This window comes from Cydia splendana, chromosome 10 (assembly GCF_910591565.1).
Source record: "Cydia splendana chromosome 10, ilCydSple1.2, whole genome shotgun sequence".
NCBI lineage: Eukaryota > Metazoa > Arthropoda > Insecta > Lepidoptera > Tortricidae > Cydia > Cydia splendana.
The window spans coordinates 22274314-22298473 of NC_085969.1; the positions used below are offsets into that span (position 1 = coordinate 22274314).

Consider the following 24160-nt stretch of genomic DNA (forward strand, 5'->3'; position numbering starts at 1 on the left):
CGACACATCTGACATTTAGTTACCACTTTGTGATTCTGCGACTGGAATGGTTATATGGGTATTATACATGTTAGGTCAATTTGTCGGAATATTAGAGAAGCGATGACTATGCTCGGTCAGAGCAGTAGCCTGCCAGGGATATAAGTTTTTTTTTTATTGTAAATTTTCCTAAGGTCTTTTTAATTAGGAGAATGGAATATACAACAATATGGTGCATTTTATTGACTTTCAGTCAGTCGAGTCGGTCTTGTCAGGGTCCGACCGACCGACTCTGCATGTGTCCGCAGATTATTTTTGTAAGTTGTTTATCAGCATAGAAATCTTCTTGCCGGGTTAAGAAGCATTGCCCTCCGCAAAGAGATTTTTTCGAGGGTGAGGGAGGACCATTCGGCGACCTGTCCAGCGGCACGGCCGTTGGCCTTGCCATTAATGTGCTTTTATAAATACCACACCGGCACGTGGGAACAAGATAACGCGATAGAACTCCTCAACTAAATAAATATAAACTGTAACGTGTAGTAGCAAGGTTCAGATTTGAACCGGGAAGTTCGTGCGAAGTTTCCGGCCTCGCACGTGTTGCGACTTCGCAGATAGCGAATTGGATTATAAACATCGAATTTTGCACGCCGTCAAGAATTTTTTTTGCGTGGTAAATTAGTAAGTTACTTTTTAGTAACTTAAATATTTTTTACTAAAATATAATTAGGTATGTAGGTATATCTATATAAAGTTAGTAAACGTAGCATTAGTTGAGTGTTCGCCAATAAAGCACAACGTTTGATATATTTGTTGTATAAGAATTAATGTATGTATTAGTTAGAGTCAATCAAATCAGACCCATGATAAAAATAAAATATTTTGTAATCAATAAATACTCAAAACATGGGTGTTCGTATTTATGGTAGAAGAGCCGGCCGCAAAATTTCTAACCGACTTGATACCACGATGAAATGCACAATGGTTTCCCAGAAAAGTTATGCTAAGTCCGAATTCGATAGTCTGCCACGGCGGAACTTGCCGAAAGTACGAAAAAGAAGGCCACTTCCGGTGCGAAAAAAGGGGCTGATTTAACCCATCTGATACCGAGATAGTAGTTATGGCAGCAGTTAGAAATTTACATGTAGACACAGAAAAGCGAAGTCTGCCACTATTTTTTTTGCCGGAAGTGCTTGGCAGACGCTCTCAAAGGTGACCATCGGGACCCCTAAATTAACCCATCTGATACCACCATGAAACCAATGCCAGTCGGTAGGTATGAACTCTCATGTCAGGAATATATAAGTCTGCCAAGGCTTTTCCTGCCGAAACACCATGGCAGACGAGATTATGTAAGCAAGGTCGCCATCGGTTACCCTACACTAACCCATCTGATACCACCATGAAACCAATTCCATTCGGTAGGTATGAACCCCCATTTTAGGAATATATAAGTCTGCCAAGGTTTTTCCTGCCGAAACACCTTGGCAGACGAGATTATAAGCAAGATGACCATCGGTTACCGTACACTAACCCATCTGATACCGCCATGAAACCAATTCCAGTCGGTAGGTATGAACCCTCATTTCATGAATATATAAGTCTGCCAAGGCTTTTCCTGCCGAAACACCTTGGCAGACGAGATTATGTTAGCAAGGTGTACATCAGTTACCCTACATTAACCCATCTGATACCTCCATGAAACCAATTCCAGTCGGTAGGTATGAACCCTCATTTCGGAAATTTTTAAGTCTGCCAAGGCCTTTCCTGCCGAAACTCCTTGACAGACGAGATTATGTAAGCAACATCCGCATCCGTGGGACCGGTATACGTGATTACTGTAGGCTTATTTATTACTTTATGCTTTTACATATTTGTATATTATTATGTTATTAATGAAATATATTTATAATTTATTAAACCTATACCTAATACATTGGGAATTCATTACCTGCTTACGGCAGTAGTAGGGAGTAGTGGGTGAGTTCTGGCTCACTTAGCCAGGCCAACAGTCCCTCCCCCTTTTTTTCCCTTGTTGAGGCCCTGCAACCTTACCTTGAACCCAACCTAATGTCATTGTAGCTCGAATCTAACCTAATCTTCTCATTTTTATTGCTTTTAGAAAATATTCTTATAACAATTATCTACTTTTGCAAAGTTAAATGTTGAATTCTTTATTTCGCAAAATGGAATTTTAATGTGACTATAATGTATGTGCAATCTACTTAGAAACTGGGTTTAGAAATATAAAAACACACATTTTATATAGGATAATAAGTTTATTCAAGTAATATTCTGAACATATGAGATATAGTAACATCATTACTTATTCTGTGTACAGTGGAGAAAACATGCAAGTTGACATTTTTCGTTTTAAAATAAAGATAAACTAAACAGTATTTGCCACAAACCGATGTAAAAAAAACTTTGCAGTTGTTGATTACAATACCATATCTTAAGGCCCCAGTACACAATGGGCCATCGCCGGCCATTCCAAGGGACGCATTTATGCGTTAGAGGGAGCAAATGATATTGCTATCTCATTCTACCGCATGGCTGCGTCCCTTGGAGTGGCCGGCAATGGCCCATTGTGTACTGGGGCCTTTACAATTTCTCTCCATGAACATTTTATGATACCCAACCAACCTTCCGGTTTTCGCCCGAATGAATTAAAATATTCACCAACACCATTGACATCAATATAAATGGCTATCCGATGTCAGCCAGGTGTAAAATCCGGATCTAAATTGATAATAAGCAATTTAAACAGGTGAACAGGTAGCTGAACAAACATTGGCATTTTGTTGGCTGCAAATACATTCGATTCCACGCCTATATTCATTTTACTCATATAGTGTTACACAGAACTCATTTGCTGTCAAGAATTACCGACAATTGTCGTGTTTCTTGTGACAATTGTCATTAGCTTCGCAAAATAAGTACTTAGTATTTGGCGATATAATGGAGTTTTTATTTTATTAACATGTTGGTGGCAAACAAGCACACCGCCCGTCTGATGGTAAGCGGTTACCGTAGCCTATGGAGGCCTGTAACGTCAGTACCAACTGTGATGTCGACAAGTGTCGCACCTGCCACCGTAGTGAAATAGAGGCCAGGCCCCAATTTCACATCGGTGACAGGTGCGACGAATTGTAAAATCACTATCGCTGACGTCACAGGCATCCATGGGCTACGATTACCACTTACCATCGGGCGGGTCGTATTCCTGTTTGCCACCATCATTGTATTATTAAAAAAAAACTTTATTATGTCGGAAAAAACAGATATTTCTCCTGTGAAGTTTCTGACAATTGTCAAAGATCTAGAAGAATTGTAGGTAATTCTTGACAGGTAATGAGTTATATGTCGGAATTTCGTGACAATTGCAGTGTTTCTGTGACAATTGTCATAAACTTAGCAAGAGAAATATCTGTTTTTTTTCCGATATCATAAAGTTTTTTTTTAATAATACAATGATGGTGGCAAACAGGAATACGGCCCGCCCGATGGTAAGCGGTAACCGTAGTTCATGGATGCCTGTGACGTCAGCAACAGTGATTTTACAATTCGTCGCACCTGTCACGTTGGTGAAACAGGGGCCAGGAGTTAAGTCAAAAGCTAGTAAACAGTAATCTCCTCCATAGTCCTCTCTAACTTTCAGGCAGTTTTATTAACTTCTTATGGTATCAATGTGGAGTATAAATAGTCTACTATACATATATCCCTAAAACTTTAACGTTTACGTTTTTAAATACAGGGTGACCTTAGCCATTGGACAAACCCTGAAATCCCACATAGGGTTACTTCTCAGAAATGCTCTAACGGTAATTTCTTTTTAATTAGAACAAAAGATAAAACATTAAATTATCAAACAAAAGTTAATTCCAATAATCGACAACAAAAAGAAACATACTGTATTAATCATTGGCAGTGCTTTTGACAATTTGTTTGAAAATGTGCGGCAATGATGACATTTGTCAAAAGTCAGAATCTTATTAATGTCATAAATAAAAAAGATAATCAAAACGGTCGAAGAAAGTTTTAATTAATTTAATTTAATTTAATAATTTAATAATTAATAATTAATCTTATTTAAAGCTGCAACACGACTGATTAATTGACATGATTGTTCTCCCAGAAGGAGGTTCGTGGGGTGTTAGACTTTGGTACGGTCGTATAGAGGGCGGTCTCGTGACTTCAGAAAATTCCGACTTTTGGCCTACCGCTTCCGGTCAGAAAAATGTTCGACGGCCCGGCCAAACGGTGGGAGGTAGGTGGGGGGTGCTCGACCAAATGTCATAGAGGGTCCCTGGCAGTTTTTGACGCCGCCATTTTTTTTCAAAATGGCTGACTTTTTTTTTTTATTTTTTCAAGTTTGTCCTAGCGCGCTGAAATTTTGGTCACGGAATCTCGGGGTCCTCTAGATTCGTATGGGAAAAAAAATTTCGAAAAAATCCAAGATGGCGGAAAAAATGGCCCCTTTTATTTTGTATGGCAACTTTTAAACGGTGCGAGATAGGTGGGGGGTGCTCGACCAAATGTCATAGAGGGCCCCGAGACAAAATAAACTGCATTTAAAAATTTTCAAACGGCCGACTTTTTTTTTTTTTTTTTTCAAGTTGGTCCGAGCGCGCTGAGATTGGCATGGCGAGAGATAGAAGCCTCTAGATTCCTATGAAAAAAAATTTTTTGGAAAAAGTCCAAGATGGCGGAAATAATGGTCATTTTAATTTTGTATGGCAACTTTTAAACGGTGCGAGGTAGGTGGGGGTGCTCGACCAAATGTCATAGAGGGCCCCGAAACACAGCAAACTGCATTTAAAAAATGGCCGACTTTTTTTTTAATTTTTCAAGTTGGTCCGAGTGCGCTGAGATTTGGCATGCGGCGAGCTAGGGGGCCCAGCATTACCATGTAAAAAAAATTTTTGGAAAAATCCAAAATGGCGGGCGACAAGGGCAAAATTCAAATTTCCAAGTAGGTTAAGCGAGCCCGAAGGGCGAGCATCAGGCCGGGAGGCCGAAGGCCGACCCCGCGTAGGGCCGTCAGGCCCGGAGCTTCACCCCGAATATCCAAGCGTGCCCCGCCCCCAGTAATTTTGGGCGAGGCCGAAGGCCGAGCTGCGGGAATGACGAACAATTTATTATTGACAATTATTGTGGTGTTGTGGGCCTTTGAGTGTCGCATCGACCAGCATTGATCTATTGTGACGGCCCTTTAAAGTTCAGTACTAATGCCCGTTGCATCCAGAAAGTTCCAGATTCTTTGGGCCGTAATGTTCTGTACCTCATAGGGTTGCACTACGTGTCGCCCTAGGTAGGTACTTCTTTTTGACATTAGTGGTCCACAAGAGCAGAGAATGTGCATTGCAGTCTCCTCTGACTCCTGACAGAACCTGCAACTTACAGTGTCCAGTCAGTATTCTGGTCACCGCGCAGGTTTTGTGCCTTTTGAGTCCTAAAAGCTCCTTAGCAGTTCTGCTGTTGAATCCTTTGATTAGAGCTTTCGAGTGTTCTTGTCCTTTAACGAACTTCCACCACTCGGTTGCTCTCGTTTTTTCTAACTTGCTGAGCAGAGAATATGCATCCCGTTTTGTGATTCCACAGAACGGTTCTGGGCCGACCAGGGGTGTGTCTGCGCCCTTTCTAGCAAGTTCGTCCGCTTCTTCGTTTCCGTTAATGTCGGAGTGCCCTGGTACCCATCTAAGTGTGACCTTGTTGGAGTTAGCCAGTGCATTTAGGTTTGTTTTACAGTTCTGGACTAGTTTTGAGTTTGACTCAAGGGATTCTAGTGCCAGCAGAGCAGCCTAGCTGTCTGAGTTGATGTAGATATGCTGATGTCTTAGGTTTCTATCCAGGTTGATCTCCGCGCATTTGTTGATGGCGAAGACTTCTGCCTGGAAGATTGAGGCCTGTGTGCCCATGCTGACGCTAGCTCTGAGCTTAGGTCTCTCACCATAGATCCCACATCCTACATCATTGCCTTTTTTGGAACCATCTGTATACCAAACGTGGCTTCCCTCTTCGACGTACATTTGGTTGTTGGTCCATTTGTCTCTAGGAGGTATTTCTACTGTGTACAGTTTGGTGAGATGACATTCGGTGTGCGTGTCATCAGTGGGCATGCTAAGGGTTCTATTTGCAAAGACCCAGGCCTTTAGATTGGCTAATGCCTGAGAGCGCCATTTTGGCCTGTTTAGCGTGCATATTCTGTAGACGCACTGCTTGGCCTCCTTTTGCACCTGCAGGTGGAGTGGTATGATGTCTAGCAGTGCATCTAGGGCCGCTCCCGGTGTCGAGGAGAAGGCGCCTGTTGCTGTTAAACAAGCCGTGCGTTGCAGGCTGTTTAGAGTGTCTATTGCTGTCTTTTGGTTGGTTTTGTTACACCAGACTGCGGAGGCGTAGGTGACAATTGGCCTCACTACCGCTGTGTATAACCACATAGCAATTTTGGGTCTTAAGCCCCATCTTGCTCCTGCCATTCGACAGCATGACCACATGGCCATTTTCGCTTTTTGCATAATGTTTCTCAGGTGAGGGTTCCAAGTTAACTTTTGGTCAAAAGTGACCCCTAGATACTTGACCTCTTCCGAGAACGGTATTATTTGTCCATTAAGTCTTGGTTTTATTAGTTTATCGAGCTTCCGTTTCCTTGTGAATGGTACTATTACAGTCTTGCTCGGATTAATGGACAAGTCATTTTCTCTACACCATTTGAATATTGTGTTTAGAGCTCCTTGCATTAGGTTGGATATGGTGCTGAGGCAAGGGCCTTTGACGATAACTACAAGGTCGTCGGCATATCCTTGTGTGTCAAAGTCTTGGCCTGACATGATTGCAAGAAGTTGGTCCACTGCTAGGGTCCATAATAGTGGGGATAGAACGCCTCCTTGTGGGCACCCTCTAGTGGTATAAAATGCATGCTCTATATTATTCATGGTCAAAGTGGCTACTCTGTTCGAGAGCATGCTATGTACCCATCTGGTGGTGATTTCGTCTACTCCCTTTGATGTCATACCATTGAGTATGGTCTCTATGGGCGTGTTGTCGAAAGCACCTTCAACATCAAGGAACGCACATAGAGCGGTTTGCTTTTCCTCTAGGGTTTTTTGCACCTTGTCAACCAGGTCGAGTAGGGCAGTCTCCGTAGATTTTCCCTTTTGGTAAGCATGTTGGTTTACGCTTAGTGGTCTCTCCACCAGGTATTTCGCTCTAATGTGCTGATCAATGATTCTTTCCATCGTTTTGAGTAAGAACGATGTTAGACTAATGGGTCTGAAGGATTTAGGCTGTGAATAGTCCTTTTTCCCTGCTTTTGGTATAAATCGTACCTTGACCCTAGTCCATTGATCTGGTATAATTCCCCACGCAAAACTTGCTCGGAATATTCTGACCAGATGCGGGAGGAGGAGGTCCTGTCCTTGCTGTAAAAGCGCTGGAAACACTCCGTCTTCTCCCGCCGATTTAAATGGTTTAAATTTTTTTAAAGCCCATTTAATTTTGTTTGGTCTAAAGATGTTAGTTGCCAAATTCCAGTCTATATTGCGTGCCCTGTGGATTTGATTATTCCTTTGGGCGCATAACTGTGTGTTACTGGTTGTGTACGAACCGGGGAAGTGGGTGCCTCTGAGCAGGTCTAGAGTTTCCTCTTCTGTGTTCGTAAAAGTGCCATCTGGTCTTTTAAGAAGACCGAGGTAGTTGGTTGGTGTCTTGGAGAGTATTTTGTGAATTCGTGCTCCTTTGTGAGTTTGGGCAATCTCTTCACAAAACCTTCTCCAGGACTTCCTTTTTGCCTTCCTGATTTGTTTATTATATTCAGTCAGCGCTCTACCATACCTTTCCCACTCATTCGGTGTGGTAGAGTGATTGAATATGCGACGTGTGGACCTGCGGAGGTTTTCTAGCCTTTTGTTCCACCACGTCGTTGAGTTAGTAGTTTTTGACTCCTTCAAAGGACAATTTTGTTCGTAGGCCTTAAGTATGCCTTCGGATAATAAGTCGACTGTTAGGTTGAGAGAGTCTGGTGTTTTAACATATTTTGGTAAATCCTTTAGACGGTTTTCGAGGTCAGCCTTATAGGCTTCCCATGACGTTTCTTTTGGATTTCTACGCATTAGTGATTCCCTAGCTAGAGAGTCTTTAACACTGAACAAAATATGTCTGTGGTCCGACATTGAGTTTTCGCTACTGACTCGCCAGTCGACTAGGCAGCTTGCCGCCTTTTCAGTAGCAAAGGTTATATCTAATACTTCTTGCCTAGCTCTAGTTACGAAGGTGGGCGTGTTGCCCTTATTCAACAAGTGCAGACAATTGGTAAAGATAAATTGGGATAGTAACTCACCCCTTTTGTTGATTCCAGTGCTCCCCCAGATGGTGTGGTGGGCGTTGGCATCACACCCCACAATAAGTTCCGCCTTTTGTGCCTGAGCGTACTCTAGCACTTTAGTCAGTTCTTCTGTGGGGTCTTGCTTCTCTCCGGGCAGGTAGGCGGAGCAAACTATTACCTTCAGTGCTCCTCTCCCTTTGAGATTGACATAGGCAGCTACGGTGTCTTCACTGCATAGTTCTGCAACAGGCAAGAAGTTAATGTTTTTGTTAAATACGATGCAGGCTCTCGGTTTAGCACCTTTTTCGTCGATTAGTACCTTTCCTGCTCTGTTGAATCCTGTTACCATGGATTTGTTGTTTATCCATGGTTCTTGTATGAGGGCGATGTCCAGGCCATTTTCGCCGAAGAGTTTCTCTACGACCGCAGTGGCCGCTATGGCGTGGTGTAGATTGGCCTGTAGGAACATCACCCCCCTACCCCTGGTTGCGTCGTTATTTACCACGGCGGTGGGCACTGTTGTGCCCTTGGTGGCCTCCTCCGTTCCCTCTACCCCTTGGACGGTTTTTGCCCCTGTGGCCTCCCCTGTTGGCGAGAAACCGCTGCATCCCCGAGGATCCTGGAGTAGGATTGGAGGTGGAAGGAGCCGCCCGCTTTGGGCCGGAAGGCACCTTTGGGGCGGGTGTTTGGGTTAGGGTGGTGGGTGGGACAGGGATTGCAGGCTGCGGTGTAGGGTTTTGGGTGGGTTGCGTTTCTGGCTGTTGGGTCTTAGGTTGGCCCTTTAGCCGAAACTGGACCTCCCGGAAACCTAGGTTTGCCTTTAGGCCCTTTTTTTGAAGGTTCTCCACCGACACGTCGTCTAGAGACAGGGTTACCATAACCCCGCCCTTTTCGACTTTGGTGTGGAGAATCTTCCATAACTCTGTGTGCAGCCCCTGGTTCTGCGCATAGAGTAGAGATAGCGACTGCTTGACCTTGGAGTCGTCTATCTCAGGAATGAACACCATCCCTATATTAGGCTTAGGAAGCTCATTTTCAGGGATGACCCCGAGGTTGGCTTCCGGCCATGGTTTTAGGGTTGGTGTTATTTCCTCAAGCCAGGCTTTAGATCTTTGGTCACTGCATGTAATGAGTAACCAGCCTGGCTTGTAAGCGTAACCCTTAAACTTTGGTCCCTTGTCCATTTCCAGGGTCGCAATCATTTGCAGGATGGTATTGCATAGGGACCCCAATTGCGCGACATTCATCGGCTTGGAGTCCTTGATTCCGACCCGGACTTGGCTAAGGACCTCGTTATAGGGTTGTGGAGGTTGGGGTTGGGTTATAGGGCTCTCACTCACCTTTGGGAACTTGCTAGCGTTACCCTGTGGCGATTTCTCCTCCGAGCGCGGCCGTTTGGCCGATTTCGGCTCGGGTTTGGAGTGTGAGGACCCGAACTTGTACCCCATCTTTTTAAGTTCCGCAAAGCTCTTTGCGGACAGTTGTAGCGCTTCCTCGTGCGCCACTCCTAGTCCTCTAAGAGCTTTGTAGCGGCCCTTCACAGAGCCCGTCAATTTCTTGACGGACTTGCGCATGTCAGGGTTGGGAGCCTCCGTTGGGTTGCTTGGGCAATGAGTATCGCTCCTTTCAACCGTGTCGGCGCTCTCCACTCCCTCCATGGCTTGCTCCGATGTTTGGGCAGAATCTTCCGCACCTACCATCAGGGGCATTAGTTCCTGGCATAGGTCTTCCAGGGTACCTTCAGTTTTTTTATTAGCTTCTTCCATACAAATCCCACGAGAAGCTAGGGAAAAATGTGGTCAGTTGCCAGCAGAGCCCCGCTTGCTGGAACAAGGCAAAATACACCTCGAGGTTGCCCGGTATCGAGGGTCATCGTTAGCGACTGAGCTCCCCCTCAGCCACGCATCTCTCGGCACGATTGGTCCACCTTAGATTGGGGTTTTTTAAAGAGGTTGTCTCCTCTTGGAGTGGAGTAGGAGTTGTGGAGTGAAAGGGAAGTCGATGACGAACAAAGCAAAATCCTATACAAAAAGTGTGTTAAGCGAGCCCGAAGGGCGAGCTTCAGACCGGGAGGCCGAAGGCCGACCCCGGCGGAGGGCCGAAGGCCCGGAGCCTCCACCCCGACTCCCAAAACGCGAGGCCGAAGGCCGAGCTGCGTGAATGCAGTTCCCCCAAGCGTTCTACAAAGTCAACTGTCTTGATAAGCGAAGCCGGCGGGCCGAAGGCCCGACGGCGAAGCGTCGAGGCTCGCGAAGGCCGAGGGCCGAGCTCCGCGTAGGGCCGAAGGCCCGAAGCGTCACACGAGAGGGGGAAGTTGGCCTACGGCCTTCGGCATTCGGCCCGCCGTTTCGCTTGTCTAAGACACTTTTCCTATTGGGTCGTGTTTAAGCTCCAACTTCCCGCTTAAGCCCCGAAGCAAAACCAACCCTCCCAACTGTTTTAATAAGCGAAGCGGCGGGCCGAAGGCCCGACGCTGAGCTTCGAAACCCAGCGAAGGACGAAGGCCCGGAGCGTCCCTTACGAGTTCCCAAGCACGCGAGGCCAGGCCGAGCTGCGGGAATGTAGTGCTTTCACGCGGATCTTTTCGTCCTAGCAAAAGTACAACTTTATTTCTTTTTCCCTTTGGAAAACAAACTACTACTACTACTACTACTACAACAACAAAAACAACAGCACCAACAACAAACTACAAGAAGACCGCGGGGCCCTCGGGCCCCGCGCACAGGGCAAAATCTAGTCATACTATTTATTACCTCAGGAGCTACTAACACATACAGGTTGCTCCAAAGTAAAAAAATCGTAATTTGTTATGATACTTTGTATACTGGTTCTAAATACCATTGACGTGTAAAATTGTATTGATTTTATGAATAAATTATTGAATATTGAATATAAATACCCTAATGCATGGACACCCTGTATATCAACTTGAAAGAAAATGTTCAATATTTCTTTATAGTGCGACTCCTTAGCTCGATTTAGTATGGAGGTAGAGTCTGGCTAATAAAAGATGAACCTGCAAAAATGCGGTCCTGGTCTGACCCATCCTAAATCCTGTCCCATCCGGCAGAAAGCACGAAACTTGGCATGCAAACTTCAAACTTCAACATTTATTCAGCAAATAGGCCGCAAGGGCACTATTACACGCCGCTAAAGAAATTTTCACTTCAAAAAGTTTTGAGATGTAATGTGAAACCAAGTCGGTTATTTTAATCAGTGCCAGGACTGCCAGGGGGTGTTAAAACAGTATCAATAAGATATCTTTAGTTTGTAATTTTTAGCGAGTTTTAGCGGTGGGCAAAGTAATCCGGTGATTTGGCATCCATTCCAACATTGCCCACCACCAAAAACGGATTAGGGTTGTCACTTTCATCTAATTTACCCAACTTCGCATGTAAAATAAGGTTATGTTTGTACACTAAAGTAAGTTTATAAATATATACTGTATTTAATTTGTCTTATTATCCTTTACTTAGATGTTTTATCCCGTTAACTAATGAAAACACAGCAAAAATCATATTTTTGGCCATTAAACTATTGTAACAGATTTTCTCAAAAGTGACAACCCTAGCCTTTGTAAAATGCTTAGGCGAGCCTTATATGGAAATGAGCAAAAACGGGTAGGCAACATTGCCCAGCAAATTTATTTAAAAGTTTTTACACTTATCGCTAAGTTATTAACAGGTAATGGTAGGATTGCCCAAAACCAGTGATCCTTAGACATCATCATCATACGAGCTGTATTTGAATACCAAATTGACGTGGGCAATGTTGGCGAAAACTCCGGATATCTTTGCCCACCCTCTAAAACGCAAAAAAATGGGTAAAAACACGATAAAAATATTTTTTCTTCACATAAACTGATGCGTTTGATCACAATGGACGTGCTGAGCAAAAAAAGTAATTACGATTTGTTTTTTTTTTGAGAAATTCGTGTTTTTTTTTAAATGCGGGCAAAGTTGGTGATAATGACCGGTACCTACTCTTCGAAGGCCGCAAAAATATATGACATGCTCTTATGGTTCTACAAATAAGATCGTGTCAGATATTTTTGCGGCCTTCGTTGTGTGTTGTGTAACATAAATTGCAGGTGACTGTATATTAGGAATAATTATTTTATTTAGTTTCAACGAAAGTTTCAAGTTTAGTACGAAAATACTTCAGATATACAATATGCACAAAATGTAGACCTAATCGAAATAAAACATTGCTTTTTATAGTAAATTTTTTTTAAAAACATTCGATACATAGGTATACATAACAATAACCAGGCCACAGCGGTATTGGCCTGTAAGCTTTATCTCGGTCTCCAAAGCCGCAAAAACTCGCTAGTACTTCGTGCTGGTCTAGCCGTTATTTTTTCTTGAAGATTTTCAGAGAACAGCACGTACACGCATTATACATATAGACGGAACGAACGGCATAATCATAATCATTTATTCGTCGCAATCCATGGTATTACAGATCTAGGTACAAGACTTTCAGGTATTACTTATACGAATTACATAACGCTTCCTGTTAATAGGCAATATTTTAAGATAAAAGTTCTATAATATATTACAAGATTACAATTGTCATCAAAATTAATTGACGTACAGAAGTCAAATACGTTTTTAAAATGACGCAAAATGAAAATTAATCCCAATCAGTAAAGGATGAGTCTTTAAACTTTTTTCATTTTAAGCGAGTTTTGATTTGAAGGAACATAATACTTAAATTCGACTGTAATCGTATTGTTTTAAGATAGTTTACTGAGGTTTTCAACCATTATGACCCGTAAATAACAGCAAATCAAATTTAAAGGAGACGCGAGCTGATATTTATGTACCCTATTTTTTGAAATACAATTTATCTACTGGTATACTTTCTCGTGTGCGTATATGATTTAATGTCAAATCAAGCTGTCATTTTTATTTGAAGAATTATACGTGTGCTCCGGTGCAGCCCCAGCGGGCATCTGACTTGAAGAAAAATTTTGAGTGATGTCGTCAATGTATGGAAATTGTTCGAAGGTTTACATTTGAGATTGAATTTCTGTGTTGTCTTTGTGAGTAAAAATATAAATCTTGAATTGTCTAGCTTTCAAAATTACACAATAATTCAATTACTGTCAAAGACAAAATTGTTTTGCTTCTTTCTCAAACGGAACTCCATATTTTGATATTTTGATACTTTTAGTGTCGATTTGTAGAGAATAACAGCAAATTAAAAATATAATGGCATGAAGAGTCGGTACACGGTTTCTTCGTGAACAAATTTACGTGTAATAATAATAATTATAATATAATATATATTATAGTGGTTTTCCGGGTCAAGGTCCGGGTCCGAGTCCGGGTCCGAGTCTGAGTCCGAGTCCGGGTCCGAATCCGTGTCCGAGTCCGTGTCCGGGTCCGAGTCCGAGTCCGGTTCCGAGTCCGGTTCCGAGTCCGGTTCCGAGTCCGGGTCCGAGTCCGAGTCCGGGTCCTAGTCCGAGTCCGTGTCCGAGTCCGAGTCCGGGTCCGAGTTCGATTCCAAGTCCGGGTCCGAGTCCGGGTCCGAACCGGATCCGGGTATGAGTCCGGTTCTGGGTCCGAGTCCGGGTCGCAGTCCAAGTCAAAATCGAAATTAGAAATCACCAAACGTGTACTATGCGTCGTTGAAGAGTTTTGTTCTGGTCATCATCAGCAGTTCCACTTCATCAAATGCGACAGTTTTTAATGTAAATGCTTGATTTTATGATGAAAATACAAAAAAAATCTATACTTTAATATTTGAGGAGTTCCCTCGATTCCTTATGGATCCCATCATTAGAACTCGAGCTTGACAAAAATGTGGCTTTAAAACTTGACTTGCTTAACAAACATAACGAAGAGGAAAAATCGCCAAACGTGAACTATGCGTGGTTGAAGAGTTCTGTTCTGGTCATCATCAGCAGTTCCACTTCATCAAATGCGCCAGTTTTTAATGAAAATCCTTGATTTTCTGATGAAAATACAAAAATGTCTATACGCATGCCTTTAAGATTTGAGGAGTTCCCTCGATTCCTCATGGATCCCATCATCAGAACTCGAGCTTGACAAAAATGTGGCTTAAAAACTTGACTTGCTTAACAAACATAACGAAGACGACAAATCGCCAAACGTGAACTATGCGTCGTTGAAGAGTTCCGTTCTGATCATCATCAGCAGTTGCACTTCATCAAATGTCACTTTTTTGAATGTGTATGCTTAATTTGATGATAAAAACCCAAAAATCACTATATGTATGCGTTTAAAATTTGAGGAGTTCCCTCGATTCCTCATGGATCCCATCATCAGAACTGGGTTTTGACAAAAACGGAACCAATCTGTATGCATATACATACAATCAAAAAACTAATTTTCAAAATCGGTCCAGGAATGACGGAGATATAGAGTAACAAACATAAAAAAAATAATAAATAAAAAAAACATACAACCGAATTGATAACCTCCTTCTTTGAGATTTGGAAGTCGGTTAACAAACTAATATTAGCCCAAAATCTAAAATAAATGAAGTACCGATCACATAAAAAGTAAAAAATTAAAATAAGTAAATAAAAACAGGAAGGTATCATAAAATGTTAATGAAGAGAAATTGTAAGAGATGGTATTATGCCAACCAACAACTGCAAAGTTTTTTAACATCGGTTTGTGGCAAATACTGTTTAGTTTATCTTTATTTTAAAACGAAAAATGTCAACTTGCATGTTTTCTCCACTGTACACAGAATAAGTAATGATGTTACTATATCTCATATGTTCAGAATATTACTTGAATAAACTTATTATCCTATATAAAATGTGTGTTTTTATATTTCTAAACCCAGTTTCTAAGTAGATTGCACATACATTATAGTCACATTAAAATTCCATTTTGCGAAATAAAGAATTCAACATTTAACTTTGCAAAAGTAGATAATTGTTATTAGAATATTTTCTAAAAGCAATAAAAATGAGAAGATTAGGTTAGATTCGAGCTACAATGACATTAGGTTGGGTTCAAGGTAAGGTTGCAGGGCCTCAACAAGGGAAAAAAGGGGGAGGGACTGTTGGCCTGGCTAAGTGAGCCAGAACTCACCCACTACTCCCTACTACTGCCGTAAGCAGGTAATGAATTCCCAATGTATTAGGTATAGGTTTAATAAATTATAAATATATTTCATTAATAACATAATAATATACAAATATGTAAAATCATAAAGTAATAAATAAGCCTACAGTCATCACGTATACCGGTCCCACGGATGCGGATGTTGCTTACATAATCTCGTCTGTCAAGGAGTTTCGGCAGGAAAGGCCTTGGCAGACTTATATATTCATGAAATGAGGGCTCATACCTACCGATTGGAATTGGTTTCATGGCGGTATCAGATGGGTTAGTGTACGGTAACCGATGGTCATCTTGCTTATAATCTCGTCTGCCAAGGTGTTTCGGCAGGAAAAACCTTGGCAGACTTATATATTCCTAAAATGGGGGTTCATACCTACCGAATGGAATTGGTTTCATGGTGGTATCAGATGGGTTAGTGTAGGGTAACCGATGGCGACCTTGCTTACATAATCTCGTCTGCCATGGTGTTTCGGCAGGAAAAGCCTTGGCAGACTTATATATTCCTGACATGAGAGTTCATACCTACCGACTGGCATTGGTTTCATGGTGGTATCAGATGGGTTAATTTAGGGGTCCCGATGGTCACCTTTGAGAGCGTCTGCCAAGCACTTCCGGCAAAAAAAATAGTGGCAGACTTCGCTTTTCTGTGTCTACATGTAAATTTCTAACTGCTGCCATAACTACTATCTCGGTATCAGATGGGTTAAATCAGCCCCTTTTTTCGCACCGGAAGTGGCCTTCTTTTTCGTACTTTCGGCAAGTTCCGCCGTGGCAGACTATCGAATTCGGACTTAGCATAACTTTTCTGGGAAACCATTGTGCATTTCATCGTGGTATCAAGTCGGTTAAAAATTTTGCGGCCGGCTCTTCTACTATTAACAACTTTCCAAGAATACTTTTTACATATTAAATATAACAAATTTTCGGGTTATATTTATTGTGTAATTTTTTTTAGGTAGGTGCAACAGATATTCCGTATTCGGCCGAATTTGGCCTACTATTCGGCCGAGTTGAATACCGAATACCGAATAGTTGCCCTGCCAAATTTTCGTGGCATCTCTAGTAAAGTAAGGAGCATTTAAAAATTTGTATGAGGTCTGTTTTTCGCTCCTAATTTTTATAATAATCAAACCATCGAAAAAAGTCAAACGTAGGGGCATAGCTATGGTTAATATAGATCAAATTATGAATAAATATTTACCATAATGTCAATATCCAGAGAGGAAAATGGGGACTACGTTTGTATGGTGAAGCGGCCGCCCCCTTTCCTCTTAAAATCAGCTAAAACCAAAATAAGGAAAATGAATACAATTAATAATGTAATTACCTACCTATGATTAAGGAAAACAATATATGGGTAGTTATAACGGTAGGTCATGTAGTAAATTTAATATAGGTAAGTATAGAAGACATTTAATTAGTTTTAGCATTAATAATTTTAATATGTAACTTGGTTGTTTTACTACTTAGTTTTAATTATTAGAAGTATTAAGTAGGTATAATGAGCTCATTATAAACAAAAGAAAAACAATTATAAAGTAGCACGCGGCCATAAAGTTAAAAAAATAACGTTTAGACTTTTGACCAGTGGTGGGCAAAGTACGGCCCGCGGGCCAGGTCCGGCCCGCGAAAGGATTTTTCTGGCCGGTCATTTAAAAAAATGTATAATATGGCCAGCAATATAATAAAAATACATTTTTGCTGTAAATCTAGCCCTCCTCTGAAATATCTTCAAGTTTTGGCCCCTCATGAAGAAAGTTTGCCCACCACTGCTTTTGACCAATCCAACATTCGACCCAACCCCATACTGATGGCCATACCAAGGAAACACTGATTAGACATTCTAGGCAATCGGCCGGGGATGCACGAAGTACGCAAGTAAGTACATATATATAACATGTTAGCACTGGTTGACTAGCACGTTATTATTTTGCGGATTACCTAAAGTAATAAGTATTTTACTAACCACTTATGGTTAGTTAGGAGTGTTGCTGTTAAGGGCCACCCCACACTAGTCTTTCGAGCGTCGTCGTCTTGCCAGCGCCCGCGCAACGGCGACTGCATCAACGCAACGTCGGCGCGACGGCAGCAGCGTTTATCGAGCGCCAACGTCTCACCAGCGTCCACGGAGCGACGACGCGACGTCTCTAACGTCTTTCCAACGTCGGCGTCTTGCTCAGACGCGGGCGGTGACAAGACGCCGACGGTCCCCGGGACCCTAATTCGAGACACAAACAACTGCGGAACTCTAAACCATCGTTATAATACTGTACTGTATCTGTGTATCCTATTTTAAGCAGAAAACAAGAAACGTGGTATAATAATATACTTAATGTCACATAGAAATACACGGAACTGGTTTATTAAAAAAGGTAGATTTTAAACAGGTTTTATAATTCAATTCTAATAAATTCCTAATACTGGAATGTCGCTGCTAATCGAAAAAAAAACCAAATGCCCATTAAAAAAAGACCAATGGCCATTATCATAAATTGTTGAATCATGAACCTATATTATGTTTATATTTAAAGATTTTAAAGTAAATCAAAATAGTGTTAATGATTATTTAATTTTGTTGGCGACGCGACGATGATAAAACATTTACGTTGAACTGATTAGTATTTATTTACCAACAAACTGGGTTCGGTACCTAAACGTCGCCCAAGACATCTAGTTGGGAACATTCCAGGCATTCTGGCTGACTGGACCCGATTAAGATATCTAGCTGGGAATATTCCAGGCATTCTGGACTCTACTTCTATCGGTATCAGCAGCATCGGTCTAGTTTTATATTATGTATTAGGTACTTACTTTGTTGATTACTAATTGTAGTCATTGGAACTTATATGTAAGATATATGAACTTTGACTTCTGAAATAACCCCCCTACCCACCACTTACCTACCTACCTGCATAAAGACGAACAGTTTCTTAAATAAATTGGAACATTCATCCAAGGCTTCACATTATTGTGCATCCTTCGGAGTTTTGGGAACCTTACCTCTTGCCGTCAGACGACAACTGTGGTTCTCTGTAAGGTGGAGGTACTTTTCCGTTGGGCGAGATGCGACTAAGAAAGTCGCCTTTCGCTGTCACCTTCCTCTTTTGAGGATGCCGTTGTAGTTTAAAGACATACCCGGGTGTAATATTTGATGGATTGGTCTGTGATTTGATTATTATTTATTATAGATAATCCGGGTCTAATATTGGGTCAGATAAAATGCATGACGCTTCTCTAAACAATATACGTAGTTGTTGAACCTCGCCTGCTTAGCATCTTCTGCGCCTGACTGTACCTATCGTTCGCAATACTAACTTAGCTGAGTCAACGTCCACAAGCGTCCGAGCAATGACGTGGGAGGTGGATCAAGTAGGTCAGGAGACTCCGCACGGCAGTTCCTGCTTCCACATAGCTTCTCATTCTATTTCTGGCGACACTGTTGTAATAGTATGGTTTTCAATTGCGTGCGTAGGTCTTGGAATCAGTAGGTCGTTAAACTTTTGAAAAACTAGTTCTCGCCTTTCGTCCGTGGCAACTGGCAAGATTACACTTCGTTTTAGACTTTAGGCATTCTTTAAAATTAAATCGGGTCATACAGATAGGTATGTTTAAATTATTATTAGAGCATGGTGTCCCGACGTGCGGAGTTCACCTACCAGCATCGCAATCAACGGCCATGGGTCGCGAGATAACCTGATAACGCGCGCGCGCTGCGATGACACTGCTGACTGTTGGCAACCTCACACTGCTGACATCATTGACATTGCTGACATCATTGACACCACGCGTCGTAGACTGGAGGGTTATCGCGGGACAATGTTTTATTGTCTGAGTATCCGCTTGTCTCACTTTTCGTAATCGCTTTTTATGGAAAAGTCCGTAGCAACTGTAACGTCTGAGTGCTACGAGTACAAACAGCAACACTCCTAACTGTACATCGGTGGACCTTACTACAAAAGGCATAAGAGCCATCGATGTACAGTTAACAGTGTGGGCGATGGTACCTGCTTATGTACAAATTAGTATATACGTAATTAGGTAGGTCTTAAATTGCTGTACTATCTAGATTATTTTATTTTATTGAGGTGTGCAAGAAAAGGTTTTTGTATATAGTTAAGTATATCCCTGTTGGGAGTGTTGGGCAACCTGAAGCGCTTTTAGCTCTTTCTTCGATACCTACCTGAAAGATTATCAACCCCTTAAAAGTAAGCACGCCCAAGACAACTCTTGGTAATTGTTGATCTACTGTGAGAGTATTTTTCTGTTAGCTGGGTCAAAAATTTTTTTAGTAACTATGAGTCTAGGTTACTAGGTCTGCTCCACATTTGTATCTCGCTACGCTTCCTTTTTCGTCATATTTTCACCACTGTTTGACTTTATTTTCGGACGGATGCTTTGTCTACAATATATTTCTTAGATTAGCCTAATACTGGCACTTCAGTCCACAATACCCCATGTGACGGAGAAAGTAAGCAGTTGTTGAGTTGTCGGGAACCGTGTCGGTAGCCTGTCGCCTGTCGAACTGGTTCATTACTCAGTGAGCAATTGCTACTAATTAGTAACCGCAGTAGCCAATAATAGCGATGCGTCCCCTTAACCACACCTCGGACACTGGCGATCAAATGTATGAAACAAACTCGTTCCTACGCACACAGTCTAAGCTCGTGTAGGTGAACGCGTACCTTGCTTGTGTGAGTGAGATAAGACGTGCTAGGGTTCCCGCCGTTTTGTTGTCAAGTTCGATGACCTCAATGACTCAAAACTCATTGTGCGTATTAGGAAGAAATAAGAATCGTATTATGCTGTAAGGTGGGTATCTAAGCTCGATTTATACAATAGTTTCCTATTTTGAATCAGTTTAAACGAAGTAACAAAATTTTTGTAAGGAAATTCAGGCCACAAAAATATTACGTAAGTTGAAAACATGATTTTTTGTTCATATAGATATTTTGTTGTTTTCAGTGTGATCTGATAGGTTTTGTAAATATTTGTTTAATATTTGAATATTTTACGTGGCCTCCGCTCTGCGCACCGCGTCGTCGCGTCCTTGCCAGCCGGTAACTGTGAGGTAACCGAGAGCGGGTGGGCGGCACTTTCAACGGCAGGCAGGGAGTGTCCATACTGTACGTTAGTACTATTTATTATACTGTGCCTTAACGCTGGAAATATTTAAAACTGAACGGAAAATAAAAAAACAAATCACCGTAATAATTTAATGATTTCGAACTGATTTCAAACCCAGAAAAAGTCCTAAAACTCCCCTTTTTCTGAAATTCTTGGATCTTTTACGAAGGTTTTGTTCATCTGAGTAATATACCTACCTACCTACTTCAATCAGTTATATTGAACAATCTTAACAATAACATATATACTTTTTCATCCTAAATAGTACCTTAATTGCGTAAATTTGCAAAACAAAATTGGACCAGAGAATTTTCGGCTTTAATTATGAAAACTAGTGGTAAAATTAGACAAAGTTGTGCTCAAGTCATTCTGAAGACCTCACCTGCTTTTAGCAACTTCTGCTGGTGACTGCATGTACTTTAAATAATGTAATAGCTCACCTGTGATTGGATGCCGCGGCCAGGAACACGTAGTTGGTGCAGTACATGCCCGTCAGCAGCACGGGCAGCGCCAGCAGCAGCGCCAGCCGCACCTGCCAGCGCCCCCACCCGCACACCCCCTCCGCACCACTACTCGTCATCTCTCACACTCCCTGTCTTCCTGGTACCTACTCCCAGAACTGTTGCAATAACAGTGGGAGACGATCACTCTTTACTGTTTTATGTTCAGTTTCAGTTTGTCGTTGCAAGGACACTCGAAGAGGTATTCTTCACTTCCTGTTGTTCTGGTGGTCACACCACACTTGCAATGAAAGTCGGAGACGATCTTAACTCTTCCTGATCACTGGTACTATCACTACTGTCCCAAATTAAGGTCGGAGACGCGGTTCTTTCCTTACGCTTGATTCAAAAGCTTCGTGCAATTGTTGATGCTTTTAACACTTTTCTGTTGGTGTTGGTTCTAGCACACTTGGAATCACACGATCAAATATCTCTTTGTTTCAAATTGCTTTTCTTAGTCTAGTCTTCAATTGTTACCAAGTTTTCCTGAGGAAAGTTAAAACTAAGTTGATGTCCATTTTTATGTGGGTACCTAACTTACGTACCTTTTATTCTTTTAATATTTTGAAGTAGGTATCTATAAAAATCACAGCCTGATTTGAAAATTTAAAAGGTAACTTTTATAAACACTTATTTTTAAGTCCTCACGCCGGCAATACGCACTGAACACTGAATGTCAAGTTACGCTGAACGTAAATAAATACCGGTGCTTCTATTTATAGATAACGGACAGTATTTAAAAAGTACTTAAATTTCACGCGTAAAAACTTTTGCAAAGAACTATTATACCTATAGAGAGGTGTTTTATTGATGAAAAACAATAAAAGGTTTTTAAATTAATCTAGGATGGAGCACGTCCCGCTTGCTAAAGAGCTTGCGCGGGAGTGGATTTCGGTTTCGCGCCGCGCCGTCTCTGAGGCATCAGGCAAACAGCGGCGGCACCGAAACGCGCGGTGTTCAACCATAATGACATTGAAATACAGTTGAAACTCCCTTGATCCATGGAACACCCCATCAGCCCTCTCCCTCTCGGGGAGCCAGTCACGTGCTCGAAACCTGCGCCACCTCCCCCCCCTGATTTACATTCACCTTGAAATGGCAAAAACACCGACCGGTTTCCGCGTTTAGAATTCCGGCCGTGAAAAGCCCAATATACTTAAAAAGTATAAAAACCCTAGTTCGTATGTGCCTGCACCTGCAATACAGCCACATTACTTATAAATGTATGATTTTTGAGATTAGACCTTAAATAAAAACAAGACCGAAGTGATCCCATAAAACAAGTGTTCCGTGAACAAAGTTTTGTACGGAACACTAAAAAGAAAAGTATGCTTTACAATTTTTTTTAGATGTCGTATTGCAGGCATTATACGAGTTATAATTAGTTAGTACCGTAAAACGGGGTGAGTAGGTTTCGCGGGGAGAGGTGGGTTATGAATGAGGAGAGAAGGTTTGAGAGGGGGTAAGAAGGGATTTTAAGGCTACTGCTACAAAAATAATCTATTCCAATTTAAAATGGAGCTATAGTAATACGCATAATAAAAAAAATCGATCCAACAATCTTCCAAAATCACCTTTGTATGAAAACCCCTCTCACCCCAAATACGAGGCACTACGGGGTGAGGTGGGTTTTCCTCTTTATCGTCAAAGTTATGACATGGAACTACCCAAAATAATATAAAAACTAAAATACAAACGTCCGGAACACTTATTATATATGTCGCAGTCGGATCGTTTAATCCGCCGTATTACATTACGGCTAGCCGTTTTCAAAAACAGGGGCGTTTTGAAATGCGGCGGTTCAACGATTAGCCGGATGTATAAGACGAATAAAGTCTAAGGAAAAAACGTGCCTCGGAATTCAAGTAAAAGTCATTCTCGAATAGATGCCGCATACACCTTTAGCCTATCCTCGGCTAGATGGCGTGACGACACCGTTTCATATTTAACAATTTTAACACATAGATATCAGTGAATGAACATGGATCAAAATGATATAAAAATAATAAAATCATTTATCCATATATATACATTTTTTGATAACTTTATACGTTTTCATTTTGAGTTTTAGTCGTGTGTCGATAGATGGCAGTAAATTTACAGTGACTACAAAATTTACAATGACAGGACCCCTCTATACTATCTATTCTTTTTGGCCGGATTGAATGCGGCTGAATGAGAATCCGCCGGAATGTATTCGGCGCCATACGTTCTTCAACACGGCTAGCCGTAATGTAATACAATACAGCGAGTCATTAGCCGCCACTTTGACAGTTTTAGTTCCCATTTCTAACACTCGTGGCGCTGCCTGACATAACAAAAACAAACTATGAAAAACGCTGGGGTGTTCATCAAATCTGGAGTTCGTCGGACTGTTTCTTTGCAAAAAACATTTCCTTCGCAACTTAACTAGACGCAGCCCCGCTTCGCGGGGCTCCTATTTCTGAGCGGTTTGCCCTTCGGGCATCTGAAGCTACCTAACGAACCTAACCTATTTACCTACCTATTGATTTAGTGAGACGTCCGTGAAAACATTACACTTTGGGGAAAAAAGCGTAGGTAGGTAAGTAGGTTAGGTTGGTTAGGTAGCTTCAGATGCCCGAAGGTTTGCCGTTTGCCCGAAGCGGGGCTCCGTCTATTTAAGTTATGAAGGAAATGTTTTGGAAAAGAAACACATGTAGGGGGCTATTCATAAATTACGTCATTTCAAATTAGGGGGGGGGGGGGGGGGTCTGGACATCGGATGACGGTAGCATGAAGTAGGAGGAAATGGGGTCATTTGAAGCATGATTTTGGATGATTATAGGGGGGGGGGGGTCAAACATCGTCAAAAATCGATGACGTAATTTATGGACAGCCCCTAGGTAGTGCGGTGGGACCATGGTAAAAATAAATTAAATTGCAAACATTGTCAAACTCCGGTTACGTTGGCGACCGAAAGAACTGCATGGTCACTCTACAATCTAAATACATAGTAGTACCAAAGAGAATAAAGTCTATAGAGACGGATTGTCAAAGTAAATTATGTAGCCACTGTAAATTTACTGCCATCTTTCGACAGAACATAAAACTGTTAGAACGCCATTTGACTTTGATCCTTATTCTTTCAGTGATATGTGTTAACTTAT

At 41.8% G+C, this 24160-nt stretch overlaps 1 protein-coding gene across 1 annotated transcript in view; it reads right to left on the reverse strand.

Moving 5' to 3' along the window:
* The window catches only part of LOC134794448 (organic cation transporter protein-like), a 41883-nt gene extending 20755 nt beyond the window's left edge, over positions 1 to 21128 (reverse strand). Inside the window, exon 1 of the mRNA XM_063766263.1 lies at positions 20973 to 21128. Coding sequence (XP_063622333.1) covers positions 20973 to 21112 — 140 coding nt within the window. The 5' untranslated portion in view covers positions 21113 to 21128. The remainder of the gene's footprint in view (positions 1 to 20972) is intronic.
* Positions 21129 to 24160: the final 3032 nt, after the last annotated feature.